At 36.0% G+C, this 19,355-nt stretch overlaps 2 protein-coding genes across 3 annotated transcripts; one reads left to right on the plus strand and one right to left on the minus strand.

The window, feature by feature from the left end:
• Positions 2,004–3,679, minus strand: LOC18775751 (gibberellin 20 oxidase 1). Its single transcript, XM_007209981.2, has 3 exons — positions 3,132–3,679; positions 2,467–2,794; positions 2,004–2,258 (listed from the first exon to the last, which is right to left on the minus strand). The coding sequence occupies exons 1-3, from the start codon at positions 3,623–3,625 to the stop codon at positions 2,004–2,006; spliced, it is 1,077 nt and encodes a 358-aa protein (XP_007210043.1). The 5' UTR covers positions 3,626–3,679.
• LOC18777634 (polycomb group protein EMBRYONIC FLOWER 2) lies at positions 6,889–14,149 on the plus strand. Of its 2 annotated transcripts, XM_020564560.1 has the most exons (16): positions 6,889–7,234; positions 7,523–7,660; positions 8,036–8,091; positions 8,324–8,388; positions 8,840–8,892; positions 9,610–9,663; positions 9,734–9,793; positions 10,022–10,068; positions 10,172–10,305; positions 11,398–11,448; positions 11,582–11,819; positions 12,092–12,140; positions 12,788–12,871; positions 12,971–13,050; positions 13,183–13,272; positions 13,772–14,149. In XM_020564560.1, exons 2-16 carry the CDS (start codon positions 7,535–7,537, stop codon positions 13,869–13,871), a joined length of 1,287 nt encoding a protein of 428 aa, XP_020420149.1. In that variant the 5' UTR covers positions 6,889–7,234; positions 7,523–7,534; the 3' UTR covers positions 13,872–14,149. The 2 variants fall into 2 exon arrangements, with proteins under 2 accessions (XP_020420149.1, XP_020420151.1); XM_020564562.1 differs by lacking the exon at positions 9,610–9,663.

Genomic DNA, 19,355 nt, shown 5'->3' on the forward strand with positions numbered 1-19,355 from the left:
GGGAGTACACGTCAATCAGGCTTCTCGTTATGCACATACTATCTTCGTGAGAACAGTTGAAAAGATGAAGTGTGTATCAGAACATATTGACATTGTCAACAGCTGATGAATTGGAGAGAGTGCAAGAAAAAGACTTGCAAGTATCCCAAATGTTATACACATGTAACTGGATTATAGCTGGAAAATATGTGTTCATTTGTTCGTCCTGTTTGTCTGGGACTTTTTTCCTTGTTTGGTTTCATTTTGATGGCTGCGACTTTGGCCTGTTAATGAATTCCTACTTTCTGACCCAAAAAAAAAAAAAATTTGAGTTAAACGTATGGACAACAATGAAAGTCTTCCTTTTCTTTTACAATGGCCAATTGAATTTGAACCGACACATTTTTGGTCAGTACTGCAAGAAACAAGACATTAATAGATTCTAGGTTTTGCTGAGCGTTCATAGCAACTTGGCCAAGTCATGTAATTAATTATAGGTTTTTCTGTTGAATTGTTCTATCCACTCTGCAGAACTTAGCTGTAACCCAGTAACCAAACCCTAGTCTCAGTTGAATTTATAGTCGTTATATTAATTGTACAAGCCAAACGGTTGAGGGTCCAAATTCCTCATCATTCTTAGTCTTTAATTATAATTTGGTCGATCAGTTTGACGATTTTAATTTGTAAGATGAACATTCCACAATGACTACATATACAAGAAGAAGACCTTATATATATATATATATATATAGAGTTCTGATCTCTTGGATTACATAGCTCTAAAAGATTTGTGGTCACTCATCATTGGATGTAAATTCAACGGTTCACTCACTTTTGTACTCCTCTTAAAAAACTTTTTTGAACCATTAAATTAATATCCAATGGTAGGTGACCATAATCTCTTGGACTCCTGTAGTACAAGAGATCAGGACTGTATATATATATATATATAATGTCTCCTGTTTTAGTCATACTATTGACAGATCTATTCTGCATGTATGTGATTCTTCCATAGTTGTTGGCTAACAAAACAGACTTCCGTTTGGTGTGATATATGTTGATCTTTGATGAGAATTTTGAAAGTTCCATGCTTTGACAAACATTATATAGGAAAAGCTTCATATTACTGAAAATGATATTCGTAACGAGAGTGATACTAGTCATTGTAGACAAAGAAATTTTGGTGAAATAAATTTCGTTGGACGAGAAAGTAATTAGGGTTCGGTGGATTGAATTGTGGGCCTCATAATTCGCACATGTGGCTATGACTCATCAAAATCGAATTAGTTGTCAAAAATTGATACGTGGCGACATCCAACGGAGTGCATCAAACGGTTCAAGATGAAGACAAAATTAAGGGAAAGAATCTTCTGTGATTGACTTTGATTTAAATCAAATATTAATCAGGTCAATCAATTGAAGATAATCTGGTTAAATTACCAGATTATGGGAATTGATTTAAATCAAATCAAAATCCCACAAAACAAGATTTTAAATAGGGAAAGTTATTTAGGTCAAATATCCTACAAAAGTCTATAAATGGGAGGCCTCAAGACGAAAGAAGGGTCAGAGAAAAAACCTAGCACTAAGAAGAAACAGAAAACTCTCTGCATTCTTCACTCTACTTTGGAAGAGCCACCAAGCACAACCAATACGTGCCAGTTCCTTCACCATAGAAAAATTCCAAACACCAAACAAGCTTCGTGCTACCCGTTTGATTAAGATCAAGTCTCTACGACCCTTGTATCAAACACAAATTTTCTTTAAACATTTTGGAGATCGAATCAGAGGATTCAATACAGAGATTGTAACCCTAAATTTTATTAATACAATATTTTGTACACGTGTTTTTGTCTCATTTGTCGCAGGAAATTCGTGTTTACAATACAATATTAGGTCATGTTGCACCCGTATTTATAATGGAGGTGAAACCACTCGTATAGACTTCATCTTTATTGGAGAAATGGTTTACAATATGAAAGTTTGATACTTTCTAGCATTAATCTTAGAAGTATATGTGCTCTTCATTTAGAAATTAGATATCTTTCTAGAGCAGTTTTACCAACAACCCTCTTTTGTACCAGAAGTTCCTTTTTGAAACCTCCCCAAGTGAAGGGCTGATACTTTTTAGGGTTGGTTTTTGGGTCCATGAGCTCAGGAGGGCACTCAATGAGGGCAGAATTACTAGGGCTCATGAAATATGCTGCTGATAGCCTATTCTTCTCCTTGTTAACCACTGCTCTATGCACTACACTCCTCAGCCTCCCATTAGTCCAAGCCTGCCAGCAATGAAAACAAATTTATATACAAAGCGAAATTTCCGCGTACCAAACTCTGAATTTGAACAATTGGTTATGTTGAAACCTATTAAAATATGTGGCCCAGATTCACAGTTTGACAATATAAACATTTGTTCAGCAACAATACAATAGTATTTAAACTAAATCCAAGTATATAATACACAATTGCATATGAGAGAGAAATTACTTCAAGGGTGTCACCAATATTGATGATGAAAGAATTTTGAACAGGGCGGATACCAATCCATTTCTTGTCGCTCATCCGAACTTGAAGCCCACCAACATCATCTTGCAGCAATATGGTTAAGGTATGGGGGTCTGAATGGCTCCCAAGCCCAAGACATTTTTCTGGGAGAGGACAAGGTGGATATCTGTTGACCCTGATCATGGTAGCCTCTTTCTCTTCAAAGTTCTTCTTAAAAAACTCATCTGGAAGGCCCAGTCCATGAGCTAACATCTCCAAAATGGTCATTCCTAAATTGTCTAATGCATTCAAGTAGCCAATCATGGCATTGCTGATGCGCATATATTCCAAAGATTATAATTAGTTTTATACTATGATCAATGAATAAAACTATTTGGCCACAATGAATAAAACCATATGTTTGGTTAAATAAATAAAATAAAACTATAATTTTGGCTATACAATGTTCAACGGCAAAACAACCCATTTGAAAGATGACATATAGGAAATATAAAATTGTCATAAAATTTAAACACATCATTTTCCAATTAGAGTATATTGTGTCACTTAGCATTGTTACATGCCATGAATATCCCGAAGCATCAATAAATATGGTTCTAAAATCAGTGACCAAGAATTCAAGTATTTAGAGGATATGAAATTCCTACCTAAATGGCTGATGTTGATCACCAAAAACCTTTGTAGCAAATCCAACTACCTGTTGTGGGGACTGGAGCAATTGCAAGATCTCTGCCCAAGGCAAATTTTTTCCATAATCAGGATTTGTGGCATAGTAACCCAGTGGTAAGCTAGCTGATCTAACACCCTTCAACTTCTGCTCCATTGGAAGATCAAAAAGCCCATTTAAGCTCCCTATGAAACTCTCTATGGTCTCCAGAGCAACCCCATGATCCACTAGCTTGAAGAACCCCCACTTCTCACAAGCCCTCACCATGACTTGGCAAACCTTGTCATAGTCAGGGTTTTTCCTCCCATCCAAAACCCCTTGGAGACTTATGACAGGGATGTCATCTGCATCTGCAAAGTCATCATGGTTAATTTCTGGCCATTCTTCTGTGGACCAGATGAAATTCTTGACACTTAGCTTGTGCCCCATGGAGGAAAGTGACTCAACATATTGGTCTTCAATTTGTAGAGCCATGCCAAAATCTCAAAGATTAGGGTTTGTAATTTCCTTTGCTCAATTCAGTATTAATTTGAACCAGAAACTTCATGTATATAAATGATTCATTTTGTGTGCTTTGTTAAGTGTGATAAAATTGAAGTTGATTGTAGTTTTCAAGGAGATTCATGTTGGCTTATGGTATCATATCATTGTTACCTAGGATTTATCACGAGGCTGTTTTTTAGTGGAAAAACATGAGATTCTATTGGAGATAACTAAGATTCCAACAAAACAAAGTAGAGAGAAAATGGAGTCTGTGAGCCGTCCAATTGGGCAATTGTTTAACCACTAACAACAGGGCCGTGTTAGGAAAACAATGAATGCATCATTTGATGATGTCCTTTCCGCCAACGGGCCAACTAACAAAGGGAAAATTCTAAACCTGAATTTTATTAAAGTTTTTCTAACTAACCTGATTTGTTTTTGTTAATGGATCAAGCAATTGATCTATTATAGTCGTAATTCATGACTCTACTCTCTCAGTAGAATTTTCATACCACATGGATGATTTGTGTAAGGATAAAGCATAACGAGCTAATCTATCTATAAATCGCTTTATTGGCCTTTTGAAAGACAAAAGCAATCGTAGTACTAATCAACTGGAACAAAAGCATAGCTCACTACTTGTTAAACCAAAAAAATTACTGCACTTTAAATTAATTTAAGGTTTAAATTTAGGACTTTTCTTTTCACCGCGAAGATTAACATGGCAGTACTGCCTCCTTGACCAATTTGTTTCAAATCTACTTCTCTTCAGCTTGGCATCTTGGTGTGACTTTCTTAAAGTTTTCATGCTCTTTGTTCATTTTTCACACTTTTAAGCGCAATAATAATATTACTGAAAAAATAGGTGCATTAAAGGTGAGGATGGACTCATTGTTGCTTGAGGGTGTACTAAGAGATAGTTCTGGGCAGTGGATTAGAGGCTTTGCTGTTAGTCTTGGGGTCGGACAAGTCTTGGAAGCAGAGTTATGTGGCGTTTATCTTGGATTGAAAATTGCTTGGGATATGAGTTGCAATGCAGTTGTGCTTGAGTCTAACTCAGCGATTGTGGCACAAATGCTTAATAAAGATGTGGAAGAACTTGCTGCTATGTTGTGGGGATGCCAAGACTATATAGACATAAGCTGGGTTTGTTCTATATATTCATCATGTATATCATGAATGCAATATGGTGGTAGATAGATTAGCTTAATCAGGTTCATGTTTTGAGTTGGGTCTGTCAACCTTCTATGATTCTCTTGATAATATTAGGTCTTTTCTTGGAGTCTGTAGGCCTCAAGCTATTGTTTAGTTTCTCTATTGGGTGTTAACCCCGTTTCTTCACCAAAAAATAAAAAAGAAGAGAAAAACTAAGTTAGACATTTAGGTGGCATTTGGGTTTGCTTACATTTTTTAAAAAGTAGCTTTAGTAAAAAGTTATGGTAGTTTGAGTGTTTGGTAAACATGAGGAATTGGGCTTCTAAAAAAGTTGTTGTCAATGTCCCTTATTTTTTAAAATCCCTCACAACCCAGCTGCTTCAAAAAAAATTGAGATTTTCTATTTAAACTCCGTACTTCTCTTTGTTCACCCCATGTTCTAACTTCCCAACTTCTAATTCAAATTTTCACAATTTCTAAGAAAACCCCACTATCTTTCCAAACTACCCCTAAATACACATCCAGCAGAAAAAATAAAAAATAAAAGAGTTTTTTTTATTAAAACCCCACACTTTTCTTTGTTCACTCCAATACTTAAATCATTAAACTCTTAAGTTTTGTTAGTGTATAAAAAAAAGAAAAAAATCATATATTGTCATGAGACGATGGTAAATAGGCAGAAGTGGTGAAGCATGATCATGAAAACGAAAGTGAACAAGAGCTAGAAATGTAGAAGGATGATTATGATCATAGTCTAAAATATCGATAATATCGACGAAATATCGAGGATATTATCATTTTTTCGAATCACGGATATTTCGAAACGTATCCATGCACATATCGTATAAATATTGACAATATCAACGATAATATCGGAAAATATCGACGTCGATAATTTTGCTCACACTTCAGCAATATTTTGTTACAATATCGCTATAATATCGCTAAAATGTCGAAAATATCCAAAATATCGATGTAATTAAAACAAAAAGGAAAAAAAAAAGGGAAAAAAACACAAAGGGGATTCAAGGTGTTTCCTCTTGTAAAATTAGTCATCCTTGGTTTGCTTTGTATTGTGGCGTCCAAGTGATAAGTTCTTTTTTCTTCTGAATATTGAGACATGGACAGACAAGAAATGATAGACCTTACATTTCTTACTTTGACGAAGTTCACACATGTATATCATTATTTTTTTTTTTAGGATGTATAAAAATGAGACTCTTGAAACCAATTTCTTCTTAATTTGTATAAAAATGGGGGCCATTCTGCACTGTTTACCCTTGTTGCTTTCAAAGTGAGGTCCTAATAGGGAAGAATGTCGTTATCTATAACTTCGGACTCTGTTGGAGTGGGAAGTAGTAACTATGATTATACTCATAACCAACCATTTCCCTACCCTTCATATCCCATTCCTTTTGGGAAGGAATCGAGCAGCTCATGGAAAGACTCTGAGACTCAATCTTCAAATGATTTTGCTCATGGACAATGTCAACCAATCTCGGATCTATATGGATGACATGTTAACAATTACATGCAAAACTATTTTGGAAATTTATCATTTGATGACTATTCTTCACAATACACTTACTCTACACATAGAGATGATGAAGATAGTGAAAAATTTGAACCTCATAGGAATTCTATGTGGTACTAAGTCACTTATGTATCTTACCATGCAATGTATAAAATATAAAATATTATAGTAAATCATTATATATAAATGATTGTGGTGTGTTTAATCTTCTTTCATTAATTACTACATATTTTCTACACTCATAGTATTTGTCAGCTTGCTATATAATCAATTTAAATTAGTTAAATCCATTATGCAATGCATTTCCTTCTAATTTTTTGTGATAAACTAATAGATAATTGACTAAATAAGCATCCTCCAAAGTTTCAATAAGAATTTTCAAGTTTTTCTTATAATTTTTGTGGTTTTTATTCAATTTTTATCGATATCGATAATATCCCGATATTTCCATCGAAATTTTCATATTTTTAGACTACCTATATTTTCGATATCACCGATATTTTATACCTTAATTATGATATCCCAATTACTCAGGCGATGGTTTATTTTGGGGTGTGGTTGGTCTTTATTTATAGAAGGAGATGCTGGTTTTAATTAATTAAATTACAAGCTTTTATGTAACTTGAAATTGTAATCAACCACTAAAATAATACTTCAACTTTTTCTTTACCGAGGGATAATAAAGAAAAGAATGCACCAAAAACGAAAAAGTCCAAAGCAAGACTTCAAAAACGTTCCGGATTCGTTTTCATACCAGACAAAAAAATTATTAAGAAAAAAGAAAAAAGAAAAAGAAAAATCCTAACGTTTACGGACCAAACTTCTAACAGCTCCTCCTCGCCTGCGCTCTGAAAGCTAAAGGCTAAAAACTCTTTCTTCTCCGACGAATTTCGGGCCAAAACTTCTAAAAGGCGAGCCTCCTGTCTCTTCTCTTCTCTCCATAGAACGTATTTTTTATTTTTTACTTTTTTTTATACTATACTATGCTTTCTCTTATTATTATTTAGCTCTCACCGAACAAATATGCTATTTCTGTTGAACCGGTGTTTATTTTTTCTTGATAATTTTGTAGTTTAATTTCAACGAACCAAAATTGAAAAAGTATTGTAGCTCAAATTACAATATGTATCAGATCTCTGTGAAAACTAGAAAGCGGAATTTTGATTTCTGTTGTTTGTTTTTGATTATTTTGTTTGCAGTAGGGATATAAGATGTGCCTTCAAAATTCTTGTGCGCATTTGTCGGCAGAGGAGGCGGTTGCAATCGAAGAGAGTCTTTTGATATATTGCAAGCCAGTTGAGCTCTACAATATCCTTCGCCCCCGTGCTCTGCACAATGTATATTTTCACTCTCTTGCGTTTTGTTCCAGCTCAACTATTTTTTATTTATTTAATCGTGCCGTGTGTTAGTTTTCGGTTAGAATTGAACATTCATGCATGATAATCCGCTTGATAACGGCCATGCTTGTCAAAGTTTGATCATGATTTCACATTCAGACACCTTTGTTCTCTTCTTATTTTTTACATGTATTTGGTTAGGGATAAAAGGAATATTTGTGTTTATGTTTTCCATACTTATATTTTTATTTACACATTCATGTAAATGCATTTGGGATGCGAAATTTGTTGGTGTTCAATGGTTATTGCTGTACTCTTGTTAAAATGGCGCCGTCTGTGTTTTTATAGTCTAATCAAGTGCTTTCTATGTTGTAGCCTTTATTTCTGCGTAGATGTTTGCATTACAAAATCCAAGCAAGGCGCAAAAGGAGGTACCGGTTCTATCTTTGAATACACACAAACACGCATATGGAAGTATGTGTTTATGTATGAATATTATGTTTAGTTTTTGTGTTCATTGCTCTGATTTATTTCATTTTGTCATGGCACATACACACCAACACACACAAGCATGCTATTTTCTCTGCGAGGACTTCAGTAAAACATTTTTGTTGCTGACTTTTAGAGGACAATTAATACTTTTGGCTGCATGCGATTGTCTAGGTTCAGGACTGGGATTGTAATATTCAACTATAGGGACTACAACAACACGTTACAAAAGACTGAAGGTATCATCAACCGCCCATACTTAGCATGATGTTGACTGTAGAATAATGATGATTTAAGTTGAAAAACTCGATGAGAGTGGAAAATGGGTGCCCTGGGATACAGAACACAAGAAGGACAACAAAGCATGAAAAATCCTATAGAATGTGTTTTTTCTTCTAACTTTCCCTCTTTAAGAGAAAAATGTATTGTTTAGTTTCTTATTTGAAATGGTTTGGTTTGCTGCATGGTGCTATGCACTCCTAAGACAAATATATAATTTAGTTTTTCCGCATTTGAGGTTAAACATTTAGATACCTTGGTTATACTGGTTGTAAATGATTTCAAGCCTATGGTAAATCTGAAGTTTGTAAATTTTTGTTTATATGAACTTATTTTCATCAGCAAAAGTATCTTGAATTCAACATGATTGACACACTAACCGTTATGTGTACTTCTTTTTTAAACATTCAGTTACTGAAGACTTCACGTGTCCCTTTTGCTTGATGCAATGTGCAAGCTTTAAGGTAACTACTAATGTGGAGGTGCACTACTCTTTGTTGTCCCATTTATGTTTTGACTAAATTTAACATAAATTGTGGAATATCCAATTTCGCTAGAGGTAAGGGAGAGAAAGGAAAACTACTCCACATCAGGAATACTTTCTCATGTACTTTGAAGTTTGCCTAAAACCTTTAAAGTGTTTGCAGTAAATGCGAAAAGATTGGGCTCAAAGACTCCCAACATATATGTTTTCATATACAACGTGGTAGGAATTGCTCATCGAGAATGAAAATCTTAGTGATGTCCGTATCCAAGATCAATTTTTCCTATATTATTCCTAGATAAACATGCATATACACATTTGTTTATTCCTGTGAAACTTAAGCTTTGACTCTTCAACTTTTTTAAGCTTCTTTTTTCCTCTAAATTGATTTGATAGTTATTTGTAATTTTTAGAGATCTATTTGATATGTGAGGCTGAATTGTTTGTGAAATGACATCGACATCCCCACCTGTATTGGCAGGAGTTTCAACTTTGTAATCATGTTGCATATATTTGTTCTACTGAAGAAACCTAATTTATTTATTCGACCATAATATTTTTGGTTTCCTTTTTTCGTTATTCCCTTTCTTTTGAGTGACTATTTCCATGATATTTTTTTTTACAGCTTATATGGTTCAATTACTAATATTTACTTATTTAGCTTGATGCTGAAGAGAACGTTCATTTTCCCTTGTAGGGTCTGCGTTATCACCTGTGCTCTTCACATGACTTATTCAACTTTGAGTTTTGGGTTGGTAATGAGTATCTAGTCACTTTCTGCTTATTCTGAAGAGGCTGCTCATAAAACATTTATTTTGTAGGTAACTGGAGAGTACCAGGCAGTAAACGTTTCTGTGAAAATTGATGTATTGAGATCTGAGGTAAGAACTTTATTATCATCCTGTTTCCATTTTCGAAATCAGAAATGCAGATAATCATTGTGATAGTTTCTTATGCCAGTGTTTATGTACAGAAATTGAGCATTATATTTAGTCATAATTCGCAAGTGGATCATTTTCTGTGTTTTATTATTTATAAATTTCTTAAAAATAAGTAAATGAATAAGTTATTTATGGCTAAACATATCCTGTTACATTTTTTGTATACAGACTGTAGCAGATGGAGCAGTCCCACAACTTCAAACATTCTTCTTCTGGTCGGTTTAAATCCCTTGGTACAACTTAAAGCTACTGGCTAACATCCTATTTGTTGTTCAATAGGAATTCAGAGTTAATTTGGTGAAAATTTTGTTTTTGCAGTTCAAGGCCAAGAAAACGTAGGGCAGAGAACTGTGGTCAAAATGAAAAGCATGTTAATGTACAATTCTTGGAGTTAGACTCACCTAGACTAGCCAATGGAGTTGTACATGAGGGACTTTTGGAGAATGATGATGGTAAGTTTTTTTTTATTTTTGTGATACATTGGGTTGGTCATTTTTAACTAGTGAAGAAGGGAAAGAAACTCAAGAGAAAGAGATGAAAAATTCCATTATATCCTCTTTTCTGCAAAGAACTGGAGAAAATATGAAATATGTTTCACCACTGGCCTATTCGGAGTACCTGTAATCTCTGACAAGAATGTTTTTCGGAATTTGATGTTTCCCTAAAATATACCCACGTCTGTGTAAGACATCAGGTTGGTCTAGGATTGGAGCTTTCTTTTTCGTTTTGTGCATAATTTAATCTCCTCAGTAACAAGGAAACTTGAAGAGGTGTTCTTGCTCTTCTCTGGCTGATCACTGAGCTAATGCTTAAAATGGTGTGTTAATAATAGTATCAGGATCATGAAACATGTCTAAAGCGGTCCCCAGTGCATTATGACATTTCTTTTCTCTTTCTTTTTTATTCAGTTATTTTTTACCTCGAAAATAGCTGGTCAAGTTGGTATGCATTTGTAAATCTTGTTGACTTGTTCTGTGGTATATAGTAACTCCATGGGATATTCTTGCTGGTATGTCAGTCAATGGCTCGGATAAGTCTTGTTGTGGTTTGAATCAATTATAATAGATTTCGTAATTTTAAGAACTAACATAAAATATGCAGCGTCCGTCTTAATTTTGTATATAAACCACAAACAGACTACCTGTTTGATTAATTTTATAATATTTGAATTGCATCCTCTGATTTGAATGTTCACTGTTCCAGCAGAGTCAATTTTAAGTTAGATAACAGTGGTTGTGACAAATTTAAGCTCAATTTTAGTTACGAGGAGTCTGTGATTATTCTGATTGAACTTGAACTGGGTTGAATGTTGTTGCTTTTAAATTCAAGCCATGCTTAGTTTATAATGGTTTCTCTTGGACATTTTTATTAAATAAATATTTGATCGCATAGCACGGTTCAGACATCTACAGGTGCAGTAATTTCCAAATTTGTCTAGCAATTGGGTTGAAGGTTTAATTATTTACTCATATATTTCTTTTCTCGTATTCCTTTGTTTGGAAGACTTCATTTAACTTCATTTTTGGTTGTTCTGTCCTCCAAAGGTGAGAAGGCTTCCAAGGTGCATTGGAAAGATATCCAGCTTCCATCTACAGGTGCAGTAATTTCCAAATTTGTCTAGCAATTGGGCTGAAGATTTAATGATTTACTCATATATTTCTTTTCTCGTATTCCTTTGTTTGGACGACTGTAATTTAACTTCATTTTTGCTTGTTCTATCCTCAAAAGGTGAGAAGGCTTCCAAGCTGCGCGTCGAGTGGAAAGATATCCGGCATAGAAGGCATGAACATGAAAACTATGGTCCTGATCATCCTACTTCTGTAGAATGTGTAACATCAAGTTCCAATATTCCTGGTTCTACAGTTGGATCTCTGGAGCCTGATTGTGTTAAAATTGTATCTGGAAGTGATTCCGCACCACCTACTAAAATAAGGAAGTTAAATGGAGAGCGATCGGATCCAAAAAAGTATGTCAACCTAGGCCATGTTTTTTAGTTCATGTCTATTGTTTTTCAGTATCTTATATTGATTTTCCTTATAATCACCATTTGATTAATGGTCTTCTCATGGTCATTACTATCATTTGGTTCACTTAACCTTTGGATGTGTTTTTACAGTATGAAAAGTAAAGAACTTATGTCTCCACCCTTTTGAGATTGTTATCCTTATCTGAAGTGCCCATATTGAGGCTGTTGATTGGTTTTGAGACTTCTCACACTTCTAATTTTTGTTTGTCCAGCCGTATGCTCCTGCAGAAACGACAGTTCTTTCATTCTCATAGAGTTCAGGTAGTTATTGATCTTTAAACCTGTGAGCTGTTTCAAAATCTTGTTTCTTCGTTTATGTACTTCTTTTGCATGTCAAGTTTTCTTATTATTTCTTGCATATCCATGCTGTGTCAACTCAGATCTTTGATTTTCCAAAGGTTTAACACTTGAACTGTAGGTTTCTTTATCAATTGAGAAACTTGGATATGAGCTTGTAATACTCCATTTTTCAACAATTTGGATAGTAATTTAATGCACTTACTTTCTTTCCTTTTTTTTAATTACTTAATTTGGATAAGGTTAAGTTTTATAGTTTAATGACCTGATGACTTTCTTTCTTTACATATAAAAGCATTTATTTAATATATACATAATTAGTACAAACTCCTTGCATGTATTTTTATTATTTTTTGTGGGTTTTCTGATTTGAAGGATTGAATTTGCAGCATTTTTAATCTGTTGCCCCTGGGAATGCTTGCACCAGGCATGCAATTATCTTTAATAGGTTTCCTAAGAACTGATTCATTAAGAATAACTTTTGAATTATGAATTATTCATGTGCATTTGAAATTGCAAGTAGACATTTATGCTGCGCACATGATCTATATTATGGTAAACTTATTACGTGTTACCAATCTGAGAAAATATGCATGATTTTTTATATGAAGCCTATGGAGTTAGAGCAAGTATTATCGGATCGGGATAGCGAAGATGAAGTTGATGACGACATTGCAGATCTTGAAGATCGGAGGGTATGCATGATATTCTTTTAGATATTGTGCCAAACACTCCATGTTTAACACTATTAATCTTAGGAACGCAAAAACTAATATCATATTGTCATGTGGCAGATGCTAGATGACTTTGTAGATGTTACCAAAGATGAAAAGCAGCTGATGCATCTCTGGAACTCATTTGTGCGAAAGCAAAGGTGACTATGTTTGGCTGCTTTTGGCTTTCTGATAAGTTTTCAATTACTTTTGTGTGGGGTATCTTTGGAAATTTCAGTTGTCAGTTTATTGGGGGTTTCTTTGAGGAGAAAGATTTATTTTCATTGTGGCAGTGTGCTGGCGGATGGTCACGTTCCCTGGGCATGCGAAGCATTTTCAAAACTTCATGGACAGGAGCTAGTCTCCTCTCCGGCTCTTTTCTGGTACTGTTGTTGCATTAATTTTCATAATCATTGGTATTTAATGAAACATAATTTGCAGTAGAAGCAGAGGGACCAAATATTGTTGATGTCATTATGAACAACGGTCATATTATGCATATCACTTCCTGCTTGGGAGTGCTTCTGGAATGAATAAAAGCACTTCCTAACAACTAAAAACAATTCTTCTAACTGCGTTTGGTAGGAAAACGTGTAAGTGCTTATGGCCAATAAAAACGCTTTATGGAAAAGAACCTAAGAGGTGCTTCTTCAGGAAGCACTTCCAATTGCTTCTCACTTGGATTATTAACAAAATTTCGGTGTTCTTTTAATAAAAGCGCTTCCTCTGAACACAACTGCTTCCTATAGAAGCATTCCCACACGGGCCAACCACCTTGTTAAGCTCTCATGTTTCACGTACTAAGCTCTCATGTTTGAACAATAAAATTAATATAAATCAGCAACTTAAATAGCCTGAAATGTCAAGTGCTCATTAACTCAGGTGTTGGAGGTTTTTCATGATCAAACTTTGGAATCACGGTCTGCTTGATGCGGGCACAATGAATAGTTGCAATATCATACTCGACGGATACAAACACTAGCCAACAGATGCTATTAGAAGTTACAAAAAGTGGAGACGACTGACTTCTTCGGCTTTAGGAAGTATATAATGAGATGGGAAAGTAATTTTTCCCTCGCAGGAGACTGCGGTCACCTTCTCAATGTAGTACTTTAAATTATATGATCCTCCCATTGTTTTACATTATTGAGAAAAAAAAAAAAAATCAGACTCAATTTATCAATATTAAATTAATGATTACAAGTTCTTGTTACATTTTGTATTTTAGTTCTTCAGATGGAGTTGTGATTCTTCTGCCCCCGAACTATGTCATAATGATCAACTTACCCCTATGCATTTTTTTTCGGGTAAATTAAGAAACAACCAGGCACGAGAGTTCCTGCTCCTGATCCTCCCCAGCAACCCCCTCCACCTGGCCCTCCTCCAGTCCTCGCTTCCGAACTACATCAACTATCTTGCCTAACAATAACTCATGTTGCTGCTGTTATCACTATGCTTTTCTTTTATTTTCTTTAGGGTGGCGTTTGCTTGTTTATTCCTTGTGTAATTTGGCCCATAAAGGGATAAGATTGCTGAGATTTGTTCTTGGGCAAAGATGTTGGGTGTGTTGAGTAATTACATGGATATGGAGAGGCTGGTAGGGGAGATGGTGGAGATTGGGGGCTGATGTTGTGGGTTGGGGTTGGTGGTAGCGGCTGGGCGGAGATGGAGGTTGCAGCTGGGAACCTTTTTATTTCCTTCATATTTTCTTTCCCTAAAAGAATAACCATGTGCAGGTTCACATGATAGAAATTTGAGTGACATAAAAGAATAAATAAAAATTGACGGCTAGTCCCAAATTGTTCTATTTCATATAATTTAAGCTTTTAATTTACCCCCTAAAAAAACAAAGAGAGGTAAATTGACAATTATGGTATGGTTTAAAGGACACAACAGCAGATAACCCATCTCTTTTTGGTGAGAATCGGGGCTCCAGGCTCAAAGCAACGATTAATGGCCCTAGGCCTACCTATACCTATTAGGCCTTCAAACATATAAGGTAATGGACGGACCTCTCAACCAATTCCAATTGGTTGATATCGTGTGACAAACATGGCAAGACATATACTTTTTCTTTATGAATTATATGGATACTCAATAACAAGGTTTTTTTTTTTCCTTTCACCAAGTTTGGAATGATGAGGTTGGTAGTATTATTGGGTTTGAATTTAAGACTACTGATTGCCGGCAAATATTCCTACCACCAAGTTATGAACCCGTTAGCAATAACAAGAATATTATCCACTCATAAAAACACATAAGTGAGCTCTTATTACTCATTAAAGAAACAGGGGCTACTAAATCCTCCAAATAAAAAAACTCTTCAAATATTTCTCACTCAAGGACAAGAAATTTGGTAGGAGAGTGGCTGAAATTGAAACGAAGTGTCCCAAACATAGGTAAAATTGAAATTTCCACGCCTATGAATAGGTTGGCCATTGTTGACAACACACTCGTTGTCAGATTTGCTCTATACTTAAGGTTTAATGACTTCCACAGCTTGAAATCCATTGCACAGTTGCACCTTAGCTTAATATCATGTCGAGCACATGCACAATCATTAGTGTGATTTCTAGCTTATAAAGCTTTTTACTACCTTTCCAGTTGAAGATTGTGTGATTTTAAGGTTGTCCATAGTGCATGGCTGGGAGTCGCCAGAAATGCGAGGGATGATGCAAGTTAGAAATTACTAAAAGTAGTATTGTGTGGATAACATTTTTAGTATGCTATGTCATAAAATATAACCAATCTACTTATACCTTAAAGTATAAACCCGTTACACCCTCTTTGATTATGGAGGAAGGATCGCCAGGGGTTTTCCTTAAAACCTACCGGTCAATGAAGCGAGTTCGGGTTGGAGATGAGTGCGCCACTGTGTGCAATATGGATGATCAGCCGAATCCCTCTATGATGGAGCATGTGATGTCTGAATCTGAACATGGTCCTGTGCCGAATTCAACTTTTGGAGCTGAAAGCTTTCGTGACAAATTGATGAACAAGGTCAGGTTGGAGAAAAATGTGGGAATTGATATCAGTTCCCTTGATGCTGATTATGATGATTTAAATGATGAAGAAGATGTTCTAATTTCTCATGGAGAACGTGGGCCAAGTATTCAATTCTCTAATCGGGCTATGGATCGCTTTTGTAAGCCTTGGAGAAATGCTCTGATTATCAAATTGTTAGGTAAATCTCATACCTATAATTATATTCATGCTAGATTACAGCAGAAATGGAGTTTGAAAGGGGCATGGAAGTTGATTGATTTGGTTAATGATTACTATGTGGTGAAATTTGATCTTGAAGAGGATCTAAACTTTGTTCTGACTAGTGGTCCTTGGATCGTAGCGGGACAATATCTGGTAATGCAGAAATGGAGACCGGGTTTTTGCCCAGCCACTGCTCATATTACCCGTATGGCAGCCTGGCTCAGGGTTTCGGCTATTCAACTCGAGTGCTTTGACGTTTGGTCCTTGAAACGGATTGGTAATATGCTGGGCAAATTATTAAAAATTGATTCGCTGACCACGGCCCAGAATCGTGGTAAGTTTGCTAGGTTGTGTGTGGAGTTAGATTTAACTAAACCCTTGGAGGCTTTTGTACAAATCAATCAAAATTGGTACAACATTGAGTACGAAGGTTTGCCTGATATTTGTTACCATTGTGGAAGATATGGGCATAAACGAGAAAATTGTGAGTTGAGAGTTAAGGTGCCTGCAGATGTGAACACTGAGAGTACAATTGGTGATGATTCAGATAAAATGAAAACTGGTGCTGCTGGGGTTAGTGTGAATGATCCTTTGGCTGATTCTGGTTTAAGAGGTCCATGGATGAATGTTCAATCTCGCAGGCGACCTAAGCTTGATTTTAAAGCCTCTAGTGGTAAGGGTTTTGGTGCAAAGGTTAAGGGCTCACGTTTTGATGCGCTTAGGAACCTTAGTGACAATTTTGGAAGAGATGAGGCGGCTAGTGATGTGTTTGTTGAGCAAGACAAGTCCAATTTTAATAGCTCATTTCTTCCTGATGTGGAGCATGGCAAGAAAGTATGGACTAAAACCAAGAATGCTACGCCTGTGTTTAGAAGTGCTTTGAATGATATCTCCAATAAGCCTTTTGAGGGGAAAGCCCCTGGTGATATGAGTTTCAGGAAAGGTGATGGTCCTTCAAAAGTGTCTTCAGGAAAGGTAACTCGTATTGGTAAGATGGTTGTTCAGGGAAAGAAAGTTGATTGTTCTAGCCCTGTTAATGATCAAATCACTAGTTGGGTCACTGATCAAAAGAGTCACCATGAGAAAGGTGTCTACATCTTTGGTCATCAACCGCCTAATATAAGTGAGAAAGCTGCTAGTAGTGTGGGGAGCACTGATTCTGAGGGTGATAAGGATACGTTGAACTCTAATGTTTCTGATAGCTTGTGTCAAGCTGATAAAATGGATCTTTTGGAAGGTCAAGCTATTCTATGTGGTGAGAACTTGGCAGGCAATACCTTCAACGATGGTGGAGGTATGACTGTTGGTATTTAATAAAGGGTTTAGCCCTTGGGGTCCTCTTCCCTTTCTACTTACTTTTATGAATATTGTCTGCTGGAATGTTCGAGGTGCTGCTAGCACAAAATTCAAGACTAATATGATGGATTTGATCCATTCTCATCATATGGACATCTTGTTCATATGTGAGCCTCGTATAAGCGGTGGTAAAGCTACTTCTATTGCTCAATCCCTTGGTTTTTCTAATTTTGAAATTGTGGATGCTACTGGTTTTTCTGGTGGTCTTTGGTTGCTTTGGGATGCCACTAAAGTTCATGTTGATATTTTGGGGACTTCAGACCAATCAATTTCTGCTTCTGTGGCTTGGCCTGGCCAGTCTCCTTGGTTGTTTACAGCTGTGTATGCTAGCCCTTGTGGTATTAAAAGAGCAAAGCTATGGGAGTATCTAAGTTTTATCGCTGATTGTCAACATTTGCCTTGGTTAATTGCTGGTGATTTTAATGAAATGTTGAATGTGAATGATAAGCTAGGAGGAGTTCCTGCTTGTAGATTGAAAGGTTTTAGAAGCTGGTTTGATTGCAATACTATGGTTGATTTGGGTTTCTCGGGCCCTAAATTTACTTGGAATAATAAGAGAGTCTTTGAAAGGCTTGATCGAGCTATATGTAATTTGGAGTGGAGGGGGTTGTTTGCTGAGGCCACTGTGAGACACCTACCAAGAACCATGTCGGATCATAACCCTGTTAAGATCTGTCTTACTTCGTGTTTTTCAGCCTCCCCTGCCTTAAGGCCCTTTAGATTTGAAGCGATGTGGCTTCATCACGAGAAGTTTAATGATTTTATTTCTGAAGCTTGGGGTTCTGATGATGGTACAACTATGGAGAAGACTTTTGCCTTAATTGAGCGTCTTAAACATTGGAATATCAATGTTTTTGGACAGCTGCGCCAAAGAAAAAGTTGGTTGTTGGCTCGAATTGCTGGTATCCAGAGAGCTTTATGCAAGGGGCCTAATAGGTTTCTTAGTAATTTAGAAACCTCTTTGATTGATGATTTTAATAATGTTCTTCAGCAAGAAGCTGTGTTTTGGCAACAAAAATCGAGAATTACTTGGCTACAAGATGGTGATAGAAACACCAAGTTCTTCCACACTACTACTATCATAAGAAGGAGAAGAAATAAGATTGAAAGGTTGAAGAATGCTAATGGTAGTTGGATTGAAGAGGCTAACAGTTTAAAAATCTTGGCTGTGGATCATTTTTCCAAGCTCTTTTCTACTACTTCTCTTGGTGACTATGTGATTGATCTCCCTAACCTTTTCCCCCCTGTTGATGTGGTTGATCTGCATGGTTTGGTTCAACCAATTAATATGACTGAGGTTAAGACTAGTCTTTTTAATATTGGTGGGCTTAAAGCCCCCGGTGTAGATGGGTTCCCTGCTTGCTTTTATCAGAGTCAGTGGAATCAATGTGCTGATGATATTTTTCAAATGGTGGTGAATGCTTTTAAGGAGTGTCGAATCCCAGAGAAGCTTAACTATACTCTAATCACCTTGGTCCCTAAAGTTGACAGCCCGCAGACTATGGTGCATTTTCGACCCATAAGCCTTTGCTCTACCCTTTATAAAGTTATTTCCAAAGTTTTGGTTGCTAGATTAAGACATATTCTGCCTCATATCATCAGCCCTAACCATGTAAGTTTTGTGCCTGGTAGGCAAATCACAGACAACATCCTTATTGCTCAGGAGTTGATGCATAAATTTAAGCTGTCTAAGGGAAAGAAAGGCTTTATGGCCTGGAAAATTGATTTGTCTAAAGCTTACGACAGATTAAATTGGAAGTTTGTTGAGCATGTGTTGGTGGAGTTAGGGTTACCTGGTTCTATCACTAAATTGATTTTGAGTTGTATTTCTACTGTGAGGTATCAAATCTGCATGAATGGTGAGCTTACTGATCAGTTTCTTCCTAAGAATGGCATTAGACAA

Source organism: Prunus persica, chromosome G5, assembly GCF_000346465.2.
Source record: "Prunus persica cultivar Lovell chromosome G5, Prunus_persica_NCBIv2, whole genome shotgun sequence".
Lineage (NCBI taxonomy): Eukaryota > Viridiplantae > Streptophyta > Magnoliopsida > Rosales > Rosaceae > Prunus > Prunus persica.

Coding starts and splice junctions, on each gene's coding strand:
- LOC18775751 (XM_007209981.2), bottom strand. CDS start 3,625: ATGGCTCTACAAATTGAAGACCAATATGTTGAGTCACTTTCCTCCATG. Junction 2,795..3,131: donor GATCAACATCAGCCATTTAG/GTAGGAATTTCA, acceptor TATGCGCATCAG/CAATGCCATGATTGGCTACT. Junction 2,259..2,466: donor ATATTGGTGACACCCTTGAA/GTAATTTCTCTC, acceptor CATTGCTGGCAG/GCTTGGACTAATGGGAGGCT.
- LOC18777634 (XM_020564560.1), top strand. CDS start 7,535: ATGTGCCTTCAAAATTCTTGTGCGCATTTGTCGGCAGAGGAGGCGGTT. Junction 9,664..9,733: donor TATTCAACTTTGAGTTTTGG/GTTGGTAATGAG, acceptor TTTATTTTGTAG/GTAACTGGAGAGTACCAGGC. Junction 13,051..13,182: donor TCATTTGTGCGAAAGCAAAG/GTGACTATGTTT, acceptor TCATTGTGGCAG/TGTGCTGGCGGATGGTCACG.